A 19,396-nucleotide genomic window follows, 5' to 3' on the forward strand; every position below is an offset into this window, starting at 1 on the left:
TTATAACTAAGGATTTGTTACTATCTTCTGTTAAAAGTGTCTGATTGTAGTCTTCGGTTCATTTGAGTTTGAATTAGAACTATGGTGTTATCTGTGGTCCATGTCATGTCAAGTTTCTTTAGTATCATCCAAACAAGTTTCATATGCATATTGTTCACTTATAGGAGAGGTTTGAGAACCTAAAGCAGACTATAGAGGATGACATTCAACAGGCCAGGAATTACCAAGCAAGGTTAAGGAGAGAATTGGATGAACTCAAGATGGATATGAGGTAATGAGTAATGACTAAGGTTTTTACAGCTTAATTTTCTTTGTAGTATAATATGTTTCTCTAACACAGGTTTTTTGTATCTCCTAGTTGAACTAGACTTCTGTAGTTCCCAGTTAAACTAGAGGATGTTGGTATGGGCATCTCAGTGAGAGTTTTGAACATACATTTCTTTTGCAGTAACAGAGTTCTTATTATGTGACTAGTATAATACTACTATCTTGCAGTACTCTTAACTGCTATTACCCAGTTCCTTTATTGATCTTTGTTGGCACAGTTGAACTCTGTTAACATTTCCAGGTTCTTATCTTCAAAGTTCTTCTCAAGCGTCTGTCAATTGTTGTAGGCTGACTTTGTGTTTATAACTTACAACCGAGAGTGCACACCTCGCAATCTCTTTTTAAGTAATTAGCAAACCTGATTTCGTAATTGCCATGCATCCTATCATGATACGTCTTCTTGTTTGTGTTCAGATAGATCTTGAAATTTACCATGCTAAGATCTGGTAAGGCGCACATTATTTGGCAATACGCGATGCATCCACCATCAATTTGCCCTCCCACCGTCCATATAAAATAAAGCACATAGGGACTTTTAAAATTCTTAATTTTTTTTAAGTAGATGCTTTTAAGGGAGACCTAATTTGGCTCTCCACACCCAACAAGATTTGCCTTGCCAAACCTTGACAAGCAAGGCTAGTCTGGGCTAATGCTAAATCTAAATGCAAAGGACATGGGCAATATGGTATAATAAAATGAAACAGAAGGAACACTTAGGCAACCAATGACATTCCATTTGAAATTGCTGGCATCAAGACGAGGCCAAATACACTTGGATTTCCCTGCTACAGTACTTAGAGTTTCAGACAACACACAAGCTAACACACGGGCTGTTAATCTAGTGCTAGTGAATGAGCCTAGCTTAGATTGACGAAAGATCCTCATACACAGACTTGATCCCTGGCCTCTCGGAGACCGGCCGGATGCACCTCAGTGCAATGCCCAGGGCCTCCTTCATGCCCTTCACAGCCTGCGGGTTCTCAGAATCTGAGGCCATGGCCGGGTCAAAGCAGTCGGATCCCCGGCCTTCTGCCACACGCAGCCGGACCCAGTCAGTGAGGTCGACACCACCCTCAGACCCCGACACGACATCCCCTGCACACCTGCCGGTCAGGAGCTCCAGCAGCACGACACCGAAGGCATACGCGTCAGACTTGAACGAGGGGGATGGTTTCTTGGAGGCTGCCAGCTCTGGGGCACGGTAGCCCAGCACACCCAGGTCGAGGATCTGCTCCACCACGCCGGCCTGGGTCATCAGGCGGTGCAGGCAGTAGTCAGCAACACGGGCATTGAGGTCCAGACCATCTAGCAGGATGTTGGTGGCCTTGAGGTTTCCGTGGGGCATTGCGCGGTCGAAATGGAGGTAGTTCAGGCCACGAGCCACGTCCACAGCAATCTTCAGCCGCTGTGCCCAGGTCAACGGAGGGCCTCTCCTGCCTGGCCGATCTGCACATTTAGAAAACATATCAGCAGAGTTAGTGACTGAACATTTTTGTCTCTGATGAGTGTGAGGAAACTGCTAGTATGATATGCAGATAAACTTTATGCAAGAACTCAATGTAGGGCATCTGCAGAAATGGTAATCAATAGATGATGGCATTACCGTATAAGAAGCTAGCAAGACTTCCTGGCGCAACATAATCTGACAATATCAATTTCTCATGTGGCGTTGGACCCCAGTAGTAACCCCGCAACCCAACCACATTTGGATGACGGATGTTTGCGAATTTCTTTGCCTCCTTAGCAAACTCTTTTTTGGGCCTTGCAACACCTTCCCTCAGCCATTTCACAGTCAGGAACACACCATTCTCCAGTGTAGCCCTGTACGAAGTTCCATGGCTGCTCCTGCCTAGAACTTCAGCTGGCGCCCTTGAAAGTTCCTCTGGTGTAAGTGTGATTGTTTCGTCCAAGAAATGCAACTCCCCTGCTAACCTGTCAGGTGATCTAACATCCAACCGTGCCAGTCCTTCCTGACCATACGCCTCTCCAGAATCCGGTGACCAAGAGTAGCGGCTGCCTTTTGACGGTGAAAAGCCCACAACAGCTGATTTCTCTTCTTGGCTAAGTGCTTCAGATGTAGAGCCCTTTCGAGGAGTGACAAGCTCATCTGCTGAGATCAAACCACCTTTGTTGTCCTTCCCTTTCATACTGGCAGAGTCTTTAGTAGCCCTGTGGAGGTTCTTATCTGAAACCTTTTCCGAACTAGGAAACTGCTTTGAGATCCGTTTGTAATGGCATATGATAGCAATAAGGATAAGGATGACAAGAATAACAATGCTAGCTGCTACAATTCCTATTTTAGCACCTGTACTGAGTGATTTGCCACCTCTGGAACCTGATGGGGAGTTCCCAGATCCAGATGAGCTAGCAGGATATTCTAATTTTGAGTTCCCAGGATGGAAAGAAGATTCTGGAAACTTCCTCAAGTTCTCTGGCACGACACCAGAAAGGTCATTATAGGATGCATTGAAGGATCGGAGGTTATCTGGAAGATCCTCAGGTAATGGCCCGGTGAACTGATTTATTGACAAGTCAAGATCAGTAAGCGCCCCAAGCTTACTAACAGCAGCAGGTAATGTGCCAGAGAAATTGTTTGTCGATATATCAAGAACTCGGAGGCCAGGTAAGGAAGCAATATCATCAGGGAGGCTTCCATTGAAGTGATTTCCAGAAATATCAAGCACTTGAAGACTCAAATTTTTGGATGAGGAACCAGGAAATGATAGGCCACCAAAAAGCATGTTATCTTGGATGTAGAGCTCTTGTAGCATGGACGAAGTGAGTAGATCAGCAGGAATAGGACCGCGTAATTGATTGGAGCTCAGGTCAAGTATGGTAAGTTTGGGGTACTGAACAACAGCTTCAGGGATGGTATCAGATAGAGCATTATGGGAAAGATTTAGGTAGTTTAGGCGAAGGAATTGAGCGCTCACATCAGGAATTGTCCCAGTTAGGTTGTTCTGACTAAGATCAACATATTCCAAATCGCTGGTCCATTTGGCAATTACTGATAAATTCCCTCTAAACTTGTTATTTGATAGATCTAACACAGTGCAGCTCCCAGCAAGCAATGGAAGATCCCCAAAAAGAGCATTGGAGGACAAGTTAAGGATTTGCAAAGTTGTTGATGTGATCATATTGATATGCCCTGCAGTAACAAAAATACGGTAAGTACAAAAGATAACAAATGAATGAGTTCATACTGTCATCACAGAGAATGTCATGCTAGGAAATCAAATATGCAAATGCTAGTAAATGCATTAGCATGCTTAATATCCATGCTCTATGCATAGTTATTATTTTTACTCAAAGTAAGCCAGTGATTTACAATGCATCAGGTAACAATACCATTGTTATGAATCTGGATCGGGATGGCCCTGGACCCAAGGAGCGCGGCCTCGCAACGGCAGCGGCCGCACTCCGAGGGCAGGGATAATAGGTACTAGATCTAATCTATTCTCAGCCTATCCTTGATGACTCCCTAATCTCTCCTTACTGTGACAACCATACTGTGAGATGCAACAGTTCAATCCAATCATAGCTTATACAGCTGCACCTGCTAGTCCTGTTACTTGAAAGGAGTCCACAACATTTAAAGCCAACCACATGGCAAGATGTCCTAGTTATTTCATGAGCTTAGAGTAGTGTAAGGTGTTAGTGGAGGACTGGAGGTACATCACACTGCAACTCTATAGGACTAATACAAAAGAGAGTAAATGGAACAGCTACATGTCACATTCACATGTTAATTCCATGCATTGTGTCCTATGAACAGATTCACAATGCAGTACGGTGTGCCCGTTGCATTATCTGCTTTCATCACTGAGAAATCTTGCCATCAGGATTGATTTCTCAGCTCCAAAAATATGTATGTCTCCACTTAACAGAACCTTTTATTTGTGAAGGCTGTTGAATGATCTCCTTTCATTTATCAATTCTCAATCATGCTACTCCATAAAATAATCCGCATTTTCACTGCATCTGTAACTACCGTATCAAGCTTGCTATAACCAAACATTTAGATAAGACTCAATTCATTAGTTGCAGTGGACAAGTTGATGAAGTTTTAGGCAATGCCACAGTAGGCCAGATTATGAGCACAGATTTGCAAAGAACCTTTTATTACCGAATGGAAGCTCAACATAGAACTTATAGGGGAAGAAACAGAATAAGCTAACTGGTTTGACACATGCCTAAATTTTATTGGCTAGCAGTACTTTAAAGCCAATCACATGGCAGGATGGCCTAGTTCTTTACTTTGTAGGCCACGGCAGCCGGCAGGGGTACTGATTTTCTTAGAGTGTAGTGGGGTACTGTAATTAAATGGTGGAGATACATTTCGCTAGAGAATTAGTACAGAAGAGTAAATAAAGACAGCTACGCATCGCATATTCACATACTATTTCCATGAATTGTGTACTACAGACAGATCAGTGAGAAATCTGGCATTTAGGATACATATCCCAACTCCAGCACTTAACAGAGAAATGCATAAAACAGAACTTTCCATATGTCCTACCATTCATCAATTTTCGTTCATGCTACTGCATATAACTAACCTGCCTCTCTGCACGTCTAACTACCATATCAATCTTGGTACCACAATCAAAAACCAATTCATTAGTTGCACTGGACAAAATTAATGATGTTCTAGGCAATCTCTAGTATGAAAAAATATGGGCAGGGTTCTACATAAGTACATGTATTATGTCAAATGAAAGAACTATATAGAACTAACCAAGGGGAAAAGGCAGAAGCAGAATTAGCTAACTGGTGCAAACTCAACCAAATAGCATTCAGTTCATATTTTTAGGGGTAATCAGCAGCTCAAATCATCATTTGCATTGGATAAATAAAACAACATAAGTGCTAGATAATTTCATAAGTTGTGTCTACTAGCCTTTTTTTTTTGTTATTCTGAGAAAAAAAGAAAATATCAATATCACTAAATCTTCAACATGGGCGTTACATGGCATTCAGGAAAAGGGAACAGGCAGACTGAAAGAACGATTGTTAAGTGGAGTTAATACCTGTCAGGTTATTAGCACTTAGGTCCAGCTCGCTTAGGACAAGAGAATCCCCCTTCAGAAGACCACTAGGTACAAATCCAGTGAATGCATTGTTTGCAAGTCGCAGAACTTCAAGATCATAAACATAATTGAACCCTGGCAGGTCACCAGATAACTGATTGTTGCTCAAATCGAGCACCTTCAGTCTCCCAAAAGTAGAGAGTTCAACCCCGTCAATCAGTGACCCAGTCAGCTTGTTGTTGCTTAGGTTCAGATACAGAACTGTCTCTGAAATATCAGCTAGAAACTTGAGCTCTTTGGGGGTAGTGCTGGTGAGCAAGTTCCCACTGAAATCAACATGAGCAACGGCTGATTCAATCAAGAACTTCCAATCAACACCACCATCCAATTGGTTCCAGCTCAGATCCAAAGACTGAAGGTTCACAAGGAGACCGAGCCCAGCAGGAATACCCTTTGTGAAGGCATTGTGGGACAGGTTCAGTGCAACTAAGCTCTTCAGACCTTTCAAGCCAGCAGGCAATGGGCCAGACAATGAGTTGCCGCTCACATCCAGCGACTGAAGTGACATAAGCCCGTCGATGGAGTCCGGCAGCAGCCCTGAGAAGTTGTTCCCAGCAAGTGACAGGTTCTGCAGGCTGCGAAGGTTGCCAATACCTTCAGGGATTGGCCCCGAGAACTGATTGTTCGATATATCCATGAACTTCAAGCTCTTCAGACTGCCTACATTGCTCGGAAGGCTTCCTGAGAGGTTGTTGTTGGCCATAGAGAGCTTTACAAGCATGGTGAGGTTGGCGAACACAGAGATGTCAGCAATGCCAGAGATCCCATGGCCGTCAAGCACGACCCCCGCGACGCTCGCGCCATTGCACACAATGCCGTTCCAGGACGCCGGGCATCCATTGAAGTCGATGGACTCGTCGTTCCAGGAGTCAGTGATGTAGCCGGAAGGGTCATGCGTGATGCCCTTCTTGAAGGCGAGGAGCGCGAGGATGTCCTGCGAAGGCAGCTGGCCGAGCACAGGAGACGCTAGCAGAAGCAACACGAAGAAACCCCCAAGAAGCCCCATCGGTCCTCCTCTATCCGTCCTCCACGGGTAGGCTGGGAGGCTACTAGGATTCAAGAACACAGCACCTGATGCATTTGCTGGAGGAGAAAAGGAGTGTGAGCGTGCGTGCAGGGTAGCTATCACGCAGCTGGTAGTGCACCCTGCTACTAATATCCGGCCACAACACTTGTCCCTTTCACCTGATCTCTACAGCAGCCACTTCGCCATGAAACGCCAGATTCCTTCGTTTCAACGCCTTTAGACCTGAAATAAGCACAGAAATGTCAAAATAAAGACAGATTCGAGATTCAACAAACACCCCTAAAGAGCGAATCTTTGAGCTCCGATTGAGGTAGCGGCAAAAATGTAGGATAAACAACACAGAAAAATGCATGCCTTTCTGACAAAACAAAAAATCGTCTTTCAGGACAAAACAGTTAAACTCCCACGGCTTTAATCCTCCCAACAACGCCGGTAAAAGCGGTGGCTTTGCCCAATGAAACAGCCAGCCACGGCGGCTCGAAAGCATGAACGCAGCTTAAAAGCACGCACCTTTTTCAGCTCGGCGAACCCACCCAAGAATCCAAGAAGGCAAGAAAATCCAGCAAGAAGCCGAAGATGTAAATATGGGAACGGAAGTCGAAATGCAATCTTTCCCCCCTTAAGTGCAGCACCCACCGGCGCCGCCGCCGCCGCTCTTGGGGCCGGCAACCACCCTCGGAGCAAGATTGAATGAAGAATGGCCGCGACGAGCCGGGTTGCGGACTTGCAGAGGCGGGAGGGAAAGGCAATGCGCTGCGCTGCAATGGGGTCCGGCAGGGAGCCCTGGGGGAGACGGCAGGTGCGGAACCCTAACCCTAGCTAGCTAGGGATGAGTTGGGTTGGGTTTGGGCTTCCGGCAGCTGCTGTGGGAGGGCGGCGGCGGAGGGGAGGCGCCGAGGCGGAGTGGGAGTGTGGACTGTGGAGGTGGGAGGCGTCCTCGCTGAGGGATGGGCGTGTCTTTTCCCCGTCGTTGGTTTTTTTATTGCCCTTTTTGCGTTCTAGCCCTTTGGAGAAGCAGTAATTCAAAGTTTTATAGGTTTGGATTTTTTTTTTGGTCAAACCGAGCTTTGGCTTGCTGAGAATGAGCATTTCGCAGCGTGTTAACCCGGACGTCCACGGTTGGGTCTGCTGGTACTGGTGGGACCTGTATGTATTGCCAATGAGTTTCCATCCTGCTAGTGAAGCAGCCACACCGCCCATCCGCAGTGGCCTGTTAGCTGTGTTGGTGCTGGAGGCTGCTGTCAGAATAATGTAAGAGGAAAACACCGTTGGCTGGTTAGTGGCTGGAGGCAGTTGCTGGAATGGTATGAAAGGAAAACACTGCTGGCTGGCTGGAAGTTGCTGGAGCAGAGCAGGATCAGTGTTCGTGCATGGATCTTAAAACAGCCTCGTACCAAGCCAACCCAGCCGCACGTACGTGTGCGTTGCGGTCAAGGTGAGGGATCAGTCGTTGGTCTCGTACACGGTACACCACATAGGGGTGGTAGACCCCGCTGCGGCACGGGCGCGTACTTGTACATGCATTGCACGCCAAGAAGAAACAAAACCACAGGCCATCATCATGCGGTCGTGCTCGTACGCGTTCGATCAGGAAACCGGAAGCCGTGGCATAGCTCGCCGTACGTACGCCCCCGGACAGGTCGGGTCGTCGTGGCTGGAGACGGAGACGGCGAGGGGAATGTAAATACAGTCCTCGCCAGGGATGGGCGCGCAAACAAGCAGAGTAGTGGGGCCCGCTCTAGTCTACTCGCCAGGGAGGGAGGGTTTTGTGAACAATTTTTTTTCTTCTTTTCTTCCCGGCGTTTCCCGCGAAATCGTTGTGCCACCCGCCAAAACAGGGCAGCATGCAGCGGCCAGCAGGCTGGCTGGCTTCCCTCGCGGACCCCAAGCCGACGGCTCAAATGCAGCTCACTCCCCGCATGCCCGCCGCCGGCCCCCACGCGCGCTTTGCCAGGCGGGGCGGGCCCACAGAGCAGCGAGAGGGGCTGGGCGGGCCGCGTTCGCGTCGCCCAGCCTGGTGGTATGGGACCCGACCCGACCGGTCTCCGCGGTAGCTGGGGGTCGTTTAATGGTGGGCCCGGGGTCGTAGCCTCGTCCGCCGAGCCGGCGGCCGGCCACGACGGCGTTGCGGTCGCGGTCGAATCGGACTAGACAAAAGCTTTGATACGGAGTATAGAGTACCAACGGAAACTAGTAGTACAAGCCACGCACTGGCGGAGCTTCTCAATGGCCAAAGGGGCTAGGGCCTCTCTGGTTTTGCAATTTTTTCACTGAATGAACAGTGATTTTGACATTGTTTATTACTGTAGCTAAAAATGGCCTCTCCTTATTTTTCTGAAATCACAGATCAAACTCCGCCACTGAAGCCACGGACCCTACGTGTATTATACCAGTATACGCTGCTAGTAGACCACTACTAGTACGTGGAAGCGGAATCCCTCCTGTTACCTGGGCCCGACCCTGCCCGCGACGGCTGGGTCCGGTGGTCCCTACCTGCAGGAGTAGAAACTTGGAACCAGCAGCAGCAGTGCAGGACGGTACCCACTACCCAGGCTTACTGTAAGATTCCAACGACCAAGCTCACTCATTAACCGTAACCATGGCGGTAACATGGCAGGGTCAAATGGGGGGTAAAAAGGGAAGAGGGGGAAAAAACAGTCTCCATACTCTGCCATGTGGAGCAGGGCACCGCAGGCCGGTAAAAATGGAGAGAGGTCAGAGAGCCATAGGCTTTCCTTGACCTCATCGGATCCCCTGATGCTACATGCTCCCCAACTGTATCCGCATCCCTCCACCTGCCCTTCCTATCCTGCCTGCTGCCTCAGCATCAATAATACCCATCCTGCCTGTATTACTAGTATCATCATCCCGTATTCCAGTCTTTGCATCACAAGTTCAGAACAACAAATGCATCACTCTTCGTGCTGAGTGTTGTTACATGAGAAGCCAACATGCGTTTCTTTAATCTTATTTCTCTGAATAGATGAAGGCCAAAGTTTCTGAATAGGGATGAAAAGCTCAACATTCGGGTGACACTTTCAATCTTTTCACAAAAAAGAACCTCAGACTCACTTTGAGCCACCTTTGCCCCTTCATTTTTCTAAACAAACGGGTACTACTCATCTTTGTGGCATCCAGTAAAGTTGGCCATGTGTATTTGACCCCAGCACCTGTGATCTTCCATACTTAATTCACAACCCTTCCCGGCTACACAGATTCCTGCTGCTAAATCTCAAAGATACTACACTACCGGTCCTACAACTAGTGCTAGTCTAAAACTGCATGATTTTGAGATGTGAGAGAGATGAAGTGTAATTGAAACAAAATTTAATCCAAGGAATGGATGGACCACCCTCATCCTTTTTGCAATGCCAATTGATGCCAGATCCTCATCTTGCCATTGCTAGCCATGGAGTCCAGAGAGGAGGTGGTTAGGCATTTATAAAAGGGTCAAAGGGCTCAGCTCAGCAGCATCCCAAGCTCAAGGCTGTGCAGACTTCAAGAGCTTCTCTTGCCAACTGAATCATGATTGTCCACTGCACACTCACTGCTGGCGGGCATGCAGAGATGCAGTGCAGTGGAGTACAGGGCTGGCCCAAAGGTTGTTGAGTTGCTGCTTTAGAGGAAATGCCCCCCACTTTTCCCCCAACTTTTGTTTTGAAGCTTTGTCCAAGCTTTCTAGGTGAATTCAACAGTAATTACCTAGCTTTAGGCACTTTAAGATTTGTCTGGGTCCCGTAAGCGAGCCTTACTTTTACAGTTTCACTACCCCTGCCTCTGCATGGTATGCAAAGGATGTTGCGAAGGTGCAGGCGTGGCTTGTGTTCAAGCACACGCTCTGCCAATTAGAAGCCTAATCAGGTTAAGGCTTATTGTAAGTCACTGTCAAACTTGTGAAGGCATCCACACATATAGTAAAGCTTGATGGGTTTATGTGGGGACTGCAGCAAATTTGTACAAGAGCATTAAGATCTCTCTTGCCTCATATGATTCTACTGGTTCCAGCAATGGTCAAAACAAGGCAGTGAAAAACGAGAACTGCATGTATGGTCTTTCTTGTTCGGAATTAGTATTGCATCAAGTCTGCTTATATCACAAGTCAGCAAGTGTGGTCAATCGAGTGCCCATCATGAAGGCCGTGAACCCTGCACAATCTTCTTGTCTCCTGGCAAAACTGATGGGAGAAGAAATGCGAATACTGCTGTGAGCAACTGTGGTCTTATGTGTCACGGCTACAGTTCAGTAAAACAAAGAACATATGAAGTTTTGTTTGTCCTAATGGCCGGATCTACTCAACTTCTAACATAGTAATTCTGAGAGATGATTGATAACTGGTTAGGACAAGAGTGAGCTGTTGTTTATTGTTGACTTTACATGGGCGCATGCATGCTGCAGTTGTCTTTACTCTTTACAGCGAATAGAGGACGCCAAATGTTCTGGCTTTGGGCATCAACAATTTGCACGTACCAGTAGAAGCTCACAGCTTCCTAAGCAAAAAGTTGAGCGAGAAAGTATAAAAGTTGAGCGAATAGAGCTTCTTTAATAACATATATAAGTCCTGTTTGGCAGGGCTCCAACTCCGGCTTCTTTGGCGGCTCCTGCTGGAGCCCTACCAAACACTTAAAAAATGGAGCAGCTCCATACTATAGCATGTGAGAAGGTGGAGTTGGGCTTTGCCTGTGAGGAGGTGGAGCCGGTGGAGCCACAAAACCCAGCTCCACCTGCTCCAGCTCCGGCTCCACCCTTTTTGCAAGGAGCCGGAGCCCTCCCAAACAGGGCCATACTTTCTTGCAAAACTTTTGCTTATAAAGTATAAATTTAAACACCGTTTTTGTAAACCTTTGTCTAGCAACAAGGAGTTGACTCCAAATTAAGTAAAAGAAAGAAGAAGAAACAAAGGGGACCCAAAAACAAATTGTCTAAACAACAACAAAAGGTCCAGGAATGCTCATGGAATGTTCGTGAAAAGTTTGGGTTTTGGTACTGTAGCACAATTCGTTATTACTTAACAAATAATGTCCAATTATAGACTAATTAGGCTTAAAAGATTCAGCTCGTTCTAATCTCAGTTAGACTGTGTAATTAGTTTTTTCAACTGCATTTAATGCTCCATGCATGTGTCCGAAAAATCGATGTGACGGGTATTGTGCAAAATTTATTGGAAACTAAACAGAGTATTTCACAACCAGTTCTATTCTACAAGCACATCCACCCACACCTTTCTGTGTGTGCTCATGCGTCACACTTGCAACAGAAGATACATTCTAATCCATGCATGGGGCAAAGGTCAAGCAAAACAATGATGGGAGCCACAACAACCTCCAAACTCCAATAGCATCTCTTTTCTCTTCACTTCTGGTGGCCACGTTGCCAGATAGATATTCTTTTTTTAGCAGAGTACACGATTTGCAACACCTTTCCAAAATAGAAACGCATGATGCCAACCGTCTCATCACTACTAGCCCAATGCTTTCTTCTCCTTAATACAAAGATACGCACTCCTGTATATTCGAGAAAAAAACTACTAGCCCAATGCTACCACCAACACCAAGCAACGGTTGGATAGACACCAACGATTCTGTGTGAGGATTTTCTACTATGATTCTTGTATCTGGTCCCTAACCTAAGGGGACAGGGATCACGAGCATTAAGTTGACAATGCCTGAATGGTACACTGAGCGGTCCGACGAACCTCCTCTGAGGTAACTTCCCTATGATGTAGTCGTTGACAAGTGGGCCGGACAGCCGTGGGGCCCATATGTCAGTGACCACGTCTGGCTTGAACATAGTGAACACCAGAGCTTCAGTCATCGTTTTTCAGCAAAAAAGATAGTAAAAGACAATGATCCAGTAGAGTTTCAGTTAGGGGTAGTGCATAGGGCTTGGACAATTTGGTTAATCTGATGGGCCTCAGCACTCTACCGGGAGACAGAATCAGTAGCTAAGCTAGCAATGGAGTGATTCATGATTGCCCTGCCCCATCAGCACCACCACAAGCCCTGCACAAAACACACCCGTGCCTGCACAGTACATGCAGAAAGCTCCCAAACAAATCTCTGCCATTGGTTTTTGGCTTTCTTGCAGATGCTTTCCTAACTGTATGTCCATTATTGCAAATGAAGACTAGAGTTTGTTGGGCTCATGATGATGCCCTCCATTTTTGTTCTTCAATTCATGAAAACTTGCCACCTATGCAATATTTTTTGCATGACAACTTGTTGGAGTCATGTTGCAAGATGCTAGTAGCGATCTCTTCCGAACAGAGCTCTAGTATTTGCTTGCAACTGCAACCAACAATCTTCTCTTGGACCTGGTGGTAATTGTTCAGGCCCAAAGTTTAGCCCAACAACACTTGGTCGTCCTTCCTCATCAGATCCTGGCTCAACAAAAAGAAATTGTAAACTCAGGGAGTCATTTTGTTTCTTTGACCTTTTTTTTTTGTTCAAGCTCAAACTTTTACATGCACCTAGATGATCGTATCCTCTATTTATCCATGTTTGTGTTAGTATTTTCATGCATATCTAGATACTTGTTTTTCCACGCGATGGCACGGTCAAAAATCAAACATTCTGGATTGCTTCACGAAGATTCAGGATTTGATCCCCGCAGCGTGCGAGCCAGTAGACAAACGTAACGGAACTGAAGACAACAAACTGTTGAAAGGAATGTATGAAATTGATTCTACTGTATAAACGTTCAGAAAAGTTTCAGTTACCAAAACTGACTCACAAAAGAACAAATAACATTTCCCAATCACTGGAGAAACTAAGCAGAGTCTCAGGATTATCCGATCACCAGCTAGACGGTTCCTTCAGATTCCACCATCTTCAGTTAGTCATGTGAAGGACATAGACTAATCAAACATCCACGGCACCACACAGCAACTGACACTTGTCTGACCGAGCTTAGTCGCCGGTCACTTGCAGCTACCTCTAACCTGCCTTCTTGCTGTATTTAAAGCAAGAGCTGCACACAAAAGTTTGCCAAAGAAAAGAAAAAAACTGGCAGAAAAAGGGAGGGAGTGATCTTGAGCCATTATACAAGTATACAACCATACAACATGGAAGCCACTGTCATGGCCTCTTTGGCTCTGAAACCATCTCCATTCTTGGATCGATCGAGGTTCCCAGGCGTCAAGCCATCAGCAAGATCTTCAGCCTTCAGAGTAATGGCGAAGAAAGCTAAGAAGATCCAAACTTCTCAGCCTTTCGGTCAGTACGTGCATGAAACAGAGTCTAGCATTTGAAATTAAATTACAGATGTTGACCTTAAGTACCTGCCATATTTTTTTCCCTTTGCCCCCTTGACACGTGTTGTTCCTCGTTTCATGTATGCACAGAATGAACTAAACATTTACTGGAATTGAATGCTAACAAGACTTTTTTTAACATACAGGCCCTGCAGGAGGATTGAACTTAAAGGATGGTGTTGATGCATCTGGAAGGCCAGCCAAGGTAAGTGTTGAGGTTGGCAGGTTGCAAGAAAAAAAAGAGAACATTAACAGAAAAGATGTCACAGTCACTTATTATGTTCCAATTTTGATCAGGGGAAGGGTGTCTACCAGTTCTCCAGCAAATACGGGGCAAATGTTGATGGGTACAGGTAAAATTCACCCCAGACCTTTCACAAAAAAAAAATCACCCGAGACCAATAACAAACGGCACCAGTTTCTCTAGTTATAGTTTTAAACTCTACAAACACAAGTTAGTGATGGAAAATTACTCAATAACAAAAGGTAGAAAGACAAAGATTATACAGACCTGGTAAGATGATAGCTGTGCTTTTTAGTAAGAAATAGTGACTGGAACAACGTTGAAACAAATAAAAGTATTGAAAATGGACCTGAACAACATTCATAATTCATTTGCGGACTTTGAGTTTAACGAGACTAATCTTTTTCCTGAAGCCCAATATATAATCCAGAAGAATGGTCTCCAAGCGGCGATGTTTATGTTGGAGGTATGCACAGAAAACCCTCCCAAAGTAACGGCATTGAAATGCTCATTGGTACTTCAGAATTTTCAGATGTTTCAGTTTTCAAGGCACTTTTTTTTAATAACCTTCCTTCCTTGATTTATGCAGGGAAGACAGGGTTGTTGCTCTGGGCAATCACTCTTGCTGGAATTTTGCTGGGTGGTGCTCTTCTTGTCTACAATACTAGCGCCTTGGCTTCTTGAAGCCTGGCTTCAGAAAATATAAACTGTGGACCATGTAGTGTCGTTTCGTTTAGATATATCTGTATCCAGCTATGTCACTAGAATCCGTATGAGATGTAAATGAAAAATCCTTAAATAAGTAATGCTCTTATGTGTTGTGGCTAAGAAAATAGCTGACACTTGTGAAGTTTTATAGATTTGAAACTCGATTGATGAAAGAATAGAAAGATTAATTCCATGCAGAAATCTCTCAAGTAATGCATACCAATGCATTTCTTTCCAGAACAATACAAAATAATCAATCAAATTTAGCACTTTCTACATCAGCATAGAACAAGTGAAAAGAAAAGAAAGAATCAACCCCACTGAACAAAAAGAATTTCAGTATATTGTTGGGGTAACCATATATGGTGTTTACAGTACTGCAGATGGTAGCGCAGCTGAGCAATATTGTTAATTGGACACTCACCCTATTCAGTCGATTGAGACCACCAATTCAAACAGCCCCTGGCACCTCAATTTTGATATCAACCGCTTCCCCATCTGCATCCTGACAGTCTGAATGAGCAGATTCTTCTTCAAACATGCACCGCATATCAGTAGATGAATCAGAGCGCTTCAGCTCATGTCCTGATAGACCATCAGTAGTTGCACTTTGCAGATGCGCTTGGTGCAATTGCAAAGCGTTCTCTAGGTGCCACAGGACTTCACCCATTGATGGCCGGCTCTTCCCCTCATCTGCAAGGCATTTTTCTGCTATCTTACTGAATTGCCTGACGGACTCCGGTGTGTAATTTCCATCTAATCGAGGATCAATTATGGTCTCAAGTAAGTTTTGCCTTTTCCACTTCAAAGCCCACTCAGGAAGGTTTATCTGATCCCTTGGTAATGTCGGGTTGATGACTGGTCGAGCGCATAGCACCTCAAACAGCACAACACCAAAAGAGTACACATCTGAACTCTGTGTTAACTGTTGTCTCATAAAGTACTCTGGATCAAGGTAACCAAAACTCCCTTTCACAGCAGTACTAACATGAGTATGATCCAATGGTGGACCATCTTTTGAGATACCGAAATCTGCCATCTTCGCGACGAAATTATCATCCAGCAAAATATTGGTAGTCTTGACATCCCTGTGGATAATGCCCCTCTCAAGTCCAGTGTGAAGGTAGTGAAGCCCCCTTGCTGCACCAATGCAGATTTCAAGCCTTTGCTTCCATGTAAGAGCAGGAAGGTTGCTTCCATAAAGGTGGCTCCTCAATGTGCCATTTGCCATGTGCTCATAAACTAAGATCATCTCATTTTGCTCATCACAGTAACCAATCAAGGACACAAGGTGCCGGTGTCGCAGCCTTGAGAGCATCTCAATCTCAGTTTCAAACTCCTTGACACCCTGCTGAGATTGTGCATGGCCCCTCTTGATTGCCACTGGAGTGCCATTTTCAGTTTCACCCTTGTAGACCTTGCCAAAACCCCCAACTCCAATCACCAAAGACTCATCAAAGTTCATGGTGGCTGCTTTGATTTCTGCAACACTGAATTGCCTGCCCATCCTGCAGCTACCAAATGTTCCAGTCGTGCGGAGAGTTGGGGAGGCTCGAGCATTTGTAGCCATGGGTGTAGCCGGTGGGTTGGCCTTTGTTATGTTAGCTGTGGTATTTTTCTTCCGTCGAAGGTAAAAACAGAAATAAACAGCAACAGCAATTGAGATAAACATCACCAGACCAGCAGCAGCACCAATTAGTACCCACTTGGGGCTACGCTTTGGTTTCATCATGCCACCACTCATACCCCCAATTCTAATTGTTGGATGGCCAAGATTTCCATCCCTGCTGACCTTAAAGATTTCCATGCCATTCAAAAGTGCATCACTAGCTGCAGCGCTTGTTGCAGAGGACTCAGAACCCAACTGAACCCAAAGGGTATCCGTCTGCGACGAGGCATCATCAAGAAAGTCCTCATGAAAAGCCTTGTTCTTGCCCCCAGCTTTTGCAAACACATCATAGTTCTCTGCAGCAGTCTTGCTATTTATGTAGATCTTGAACTTGCGCTGCTCCGGCTTTTCATACTCCAGCTCACAGAAATGCAGCCGGACCAAGTAATCAAAGCCAGGGTCTATATTGAACCTCCATGACACATTGAACTTCTTATCCACTACGAATGTCTCCTCCGTTACCCTGGCCGTCTCATAGAGCCTTAGTGGTGCAGAGGTTGAGTCATCACCTGACACATAGCTTATGTTGGATGTGTTTTTGATAGCATGAGCAGCATTCAGAGAGAATATGTAATGCTCATCTGAATCCCACTTCCGCCATAAGCGAGGATCCTCCTTCCTCTCAATTTTGCCGCCTCCAACACACACCCTGTACATGGTCTCGATGCCACTATCTGCAAGGCTGAAAGGGCCCTTCAACCCAACACCACCCACCTTGTTAACCGAATCGAAGACCGAGCTGCCGGGCACAGGCACAACCTCCATTGCATTGATGAAGGCAAACGACCCAGCATCAGGAGCAAACTCAACCTCCAGCTTCCCAGAGGTGACATTCAGAAGGTACTCCTTCACGATGACGTTGCTGGTGGAGTTGATCTTGGAGTTCCTCCAGTAGACCTCTCCAGGGACACTGAACTTGGAAATCAGCTTCAGGTCATTGGCCGTGACATCGAAAACCGATTCCTTGGAACTGAGATTGCTGAACAGCTGACTGAAATGGAGCCGGAGGAAGTAGCTTCCGGCGGCAACCCTGAACCTGTAGCTGGACGACGCGTTGAAGACGCGAGCAGTCCTGTACAGATCCCCATACACATCCTCTCCAGCAGAAACTTTCGGAGCCGGGGCAATGGCACCAGGTAAACTGACAGTGAAGTTGCTGCCGTCAGGACGGGAGTCCCCCACCCATGTCTTGCCATCGACGTCGGCGCTGGAATCCGAGCCGCAGTTGATCAGAAGCGGCTTGGATTGTGCTCGCGCGTTGCCCAGGATCAGGAACACCACCAGAATCAGCAGCAGATGCGGAAAAGATCTCATCTTCCCCGTCGAGCCGACCCTTGGAGAATAACCAGGATCTCCCGAATGCCAAGAAAATGCAGCCTCTGAGCCTGAGGGAAGAAACAAGAAAGGTTGAAGAAGAAATGGAAGAACCAATACCAACCATGGAGAACAAGACATTGCAAATTGCAATAACAGACCAGAAACAAAGGGAAAAATGAATGAAACTAGAACAGTGAATAAGGATAAGAGATTTGCACTGACCTGATGGATTGTGCAGACGCGTTGTAGGTTCCTCCACGACTCGGAGAGCTCCCTCTCTCGCAGTCAGCAGGAAGAAGGGTTTGAGCGCCGCCGCCAAAAGAAGAAGAAGAAGAACAAGAAAGAAGCAACTCAGCCACAAGGAAGCACCAGACCGGGCCACACAAGAGTCCGGCGGAGGATTGCGTAATATGGTAGGCTTGAGCTCAACAAATGGCAGCTCCCCGCCGAGCTTCAGAGCTGATGGACCCGAGGAAGAAGACAGATTGCGTTACTGATAATGAAAGCAAAAGCAGGCAATGATTCAGGAGGCCACGCGCACAGTGCGGCGCAGGCCCGCGGCCGATTGATTTGTTTAGTTTAATCGGGGAGGGCAGGCAGACAGCGAGAGTTATCTGCACTGCAGCGGGGATCGCGAATTGGGAGCAGGGTATAGTAACCGGTGGGAACCGGTACGGTTTGATCAGTTACCGGTCAACCGGTCCGGTTTCGGTTTGAGTCGGTACCAAATCGATCCAAATTTAAAATTTAAATTTAAATTTAAAAAATGAAAAATTCTCAAAAAAATTCCTAAAAATACTTCAAGGTGCGACGAATTTAATGGTGTCAAATTTTCTCAAAAATTCGTTCATTTAGTATAGTTTGCAGCGATTTGAAGTTAAACAAAAAAACGTGCATACAAAAGTATACAAATACAATGTAAAAGTAGTACAAAAGAGGGTTGGAGGGTTCATTTAGACTAAAATATGTTATACAAATATTTATTTAGTATACTTTGCGGGCATTTAAATTTAAACAAAAAAAGAAAAAAAATTGAATTTGACCGGTTACCAGTCAAACCGGCCGGTAAACCGGTCTATCCGGCCGATATACCGGTTAGAACCGTTTCAACGAGGGAATTTGAATTCAAATTTGCATTTATCCGGTTCCGACCGGTAACCGGACTAACCAGTCCGGTTAGCCGGAATCAAACCCCGGCAGTTAGGGGCGACCGGTCGGAAAATTTAACCGTCATTGGGAGATCGGCGGACCCGATTCTTGCAATCTCCCCACCACATGACATGAGGTGTGGGCTCTGCGCCTCTGCCTGCCCCTGTGTGAAACGAATGGAGATGGCAGCTGCTGGTAGCTGCACGCCGCCGGACTGGGATTTCATCAGCTGATTGGTTGCATTGCATTGCAGCTGGTAGGGTAGGGTACTACTGCAGCTGTCCGATGGAGGAGAGGAGGGAGAAAAGGTTTTCGATAAAAAAATGTTTGAGCTGGAAAGGGGCAGCACATGGCGATGTCTCCGGGTCCCGGGCGCGGCGGCGCCGACCGTCGGACGGGGACGACGCCGCCCGCCGCGTCGGCAGGTCCGTGGATCAGTGTCACTGTCATCGGTGATGAGAGAATCCCGTCAAGGGAGACGCACCGCCGGCCGCACGCACCTGCGGGTACAGTGCGCCGTGGGCGTGCTGTGCGGGCGGATTGGATTGGACTGTAGCGACAGTTCATTGCGTGGCCGTGTTTAGGTGGAACATGAAAAAAAAAATTCGATGAAATC

At 46.2% G+C, this 19,396-nt stretch overlaps 3 protein-coding genes across 5 annotated transcripts; 1 reads left to right on the forward strand and 2 right to left on the reverse strand.

The window, feature by feature from the left end:
* Positions 1 to 1,035: 1,035 nt before the first annotated feature.
* On the reverse strand, positions 1,036 to 7,383 carry LOC120659324 (LRR receptor-like serine/threonine-protein kinase GHR1). Of its 3 annotated transcripts, none has more exons than XM_039937420.1 (5): positions 7,081 to 7,375; positions 6,603 to 6,666; positions 5,358 to 6,500; positions 1,931 to 3,475; positions 1,036 to 1,773 (listed from the first exon to the last, which is right to left on the reverse strand). In XM_039937420.1, exons 3-5 carry the CDS (start codon positions 6,421 to 6,423, stop codon positions 1,190 to 1,192), a joined length of 3,195 nt encoding a protein of 1,064 aa, XP_039793354.1. In that variant the 5' UTR covers positions 6,424 to 6,500; positions 6,603 to 6,666; positions 7,081 to 7,375; the 3' UTR covers positions 1,036 to 1,189. The 3 variants fall into 3 exon arrangements, with proteins under 3 accessions (XP_039793354.1, XP_039793353.1, XP_039793352.1); XM_039937419.1 differs by having other exon boundaries at positions 6,955 to 7,375; XM_039937418.1 differs by having other exon boundaries at positions 5,358 to 6,666; positions 7,081 to 7,383.
* A 6,032-nt stretch (positions 7,384 to 13,415) lies between these two features.
* Positions 13,416 to 14,842, forward strand: LOC120659326 (photosystem II 10 kDa polypeptide, chloroplastic-like). Its single transcript, XM_039937422.1, has 5 exons — positions 13,416 to 13,655; positions 13,840 to 13,898; positions 13,991 to 14,046; positions 14,351 to 14,403; positions 14,527 to 14,842. The coding sequence occupies exons 1-5, from the start codon at positions 13,505 to 13,507 to the stop codon at positions 14,619 to 14,621; spliced, it is 414 nt and encodes a 137-aa protein (XP_039793356.1). The 5' UTR covers positions 13,416 to 13,504; the 3' UTR covers positions 14,622 to 14,842.
* On the reverse strand, positions 14,837 to 18,233 carry LOC120659325 (probable receptor-like protein kinase At1g30570). The gene is made up of 2 exons (XM_039937421.1): positions 17,854 to 18,233; positions 14,837 to 17,699 (listed from the first exon to the last, which is right to left on the reverse strand). Exon 2 carries the CDS (start codon positions 17,626 to 17,628, stop codon positions 15,097 to 15,099), a length of 2,532 nt encoding a protein of 843 aa, XP_039793355.1. The 5' UTR covers positions 17,629 to 17,699; positions 17,854 to 18,233; the 3' UTR covers positions 14,837 to 15,096.
* Between the last annotated feature and the right edge of the window lie 1,163 nt (positions 18,234 to 19,396).

Source organism: Panicum virgatum, chromosome 2N (assembly GCF_016808335.1).
Source record: "Panicum virgatum strain AP13 chromosome 2N, P.virgatum_v5, whole genome shotgun sequence".
NCBI lineage: Eukaryota > Viridiplantae > Streptophyta > Magnoliopsida > Poales > Poaceae > Panicum > Panicum virgatum.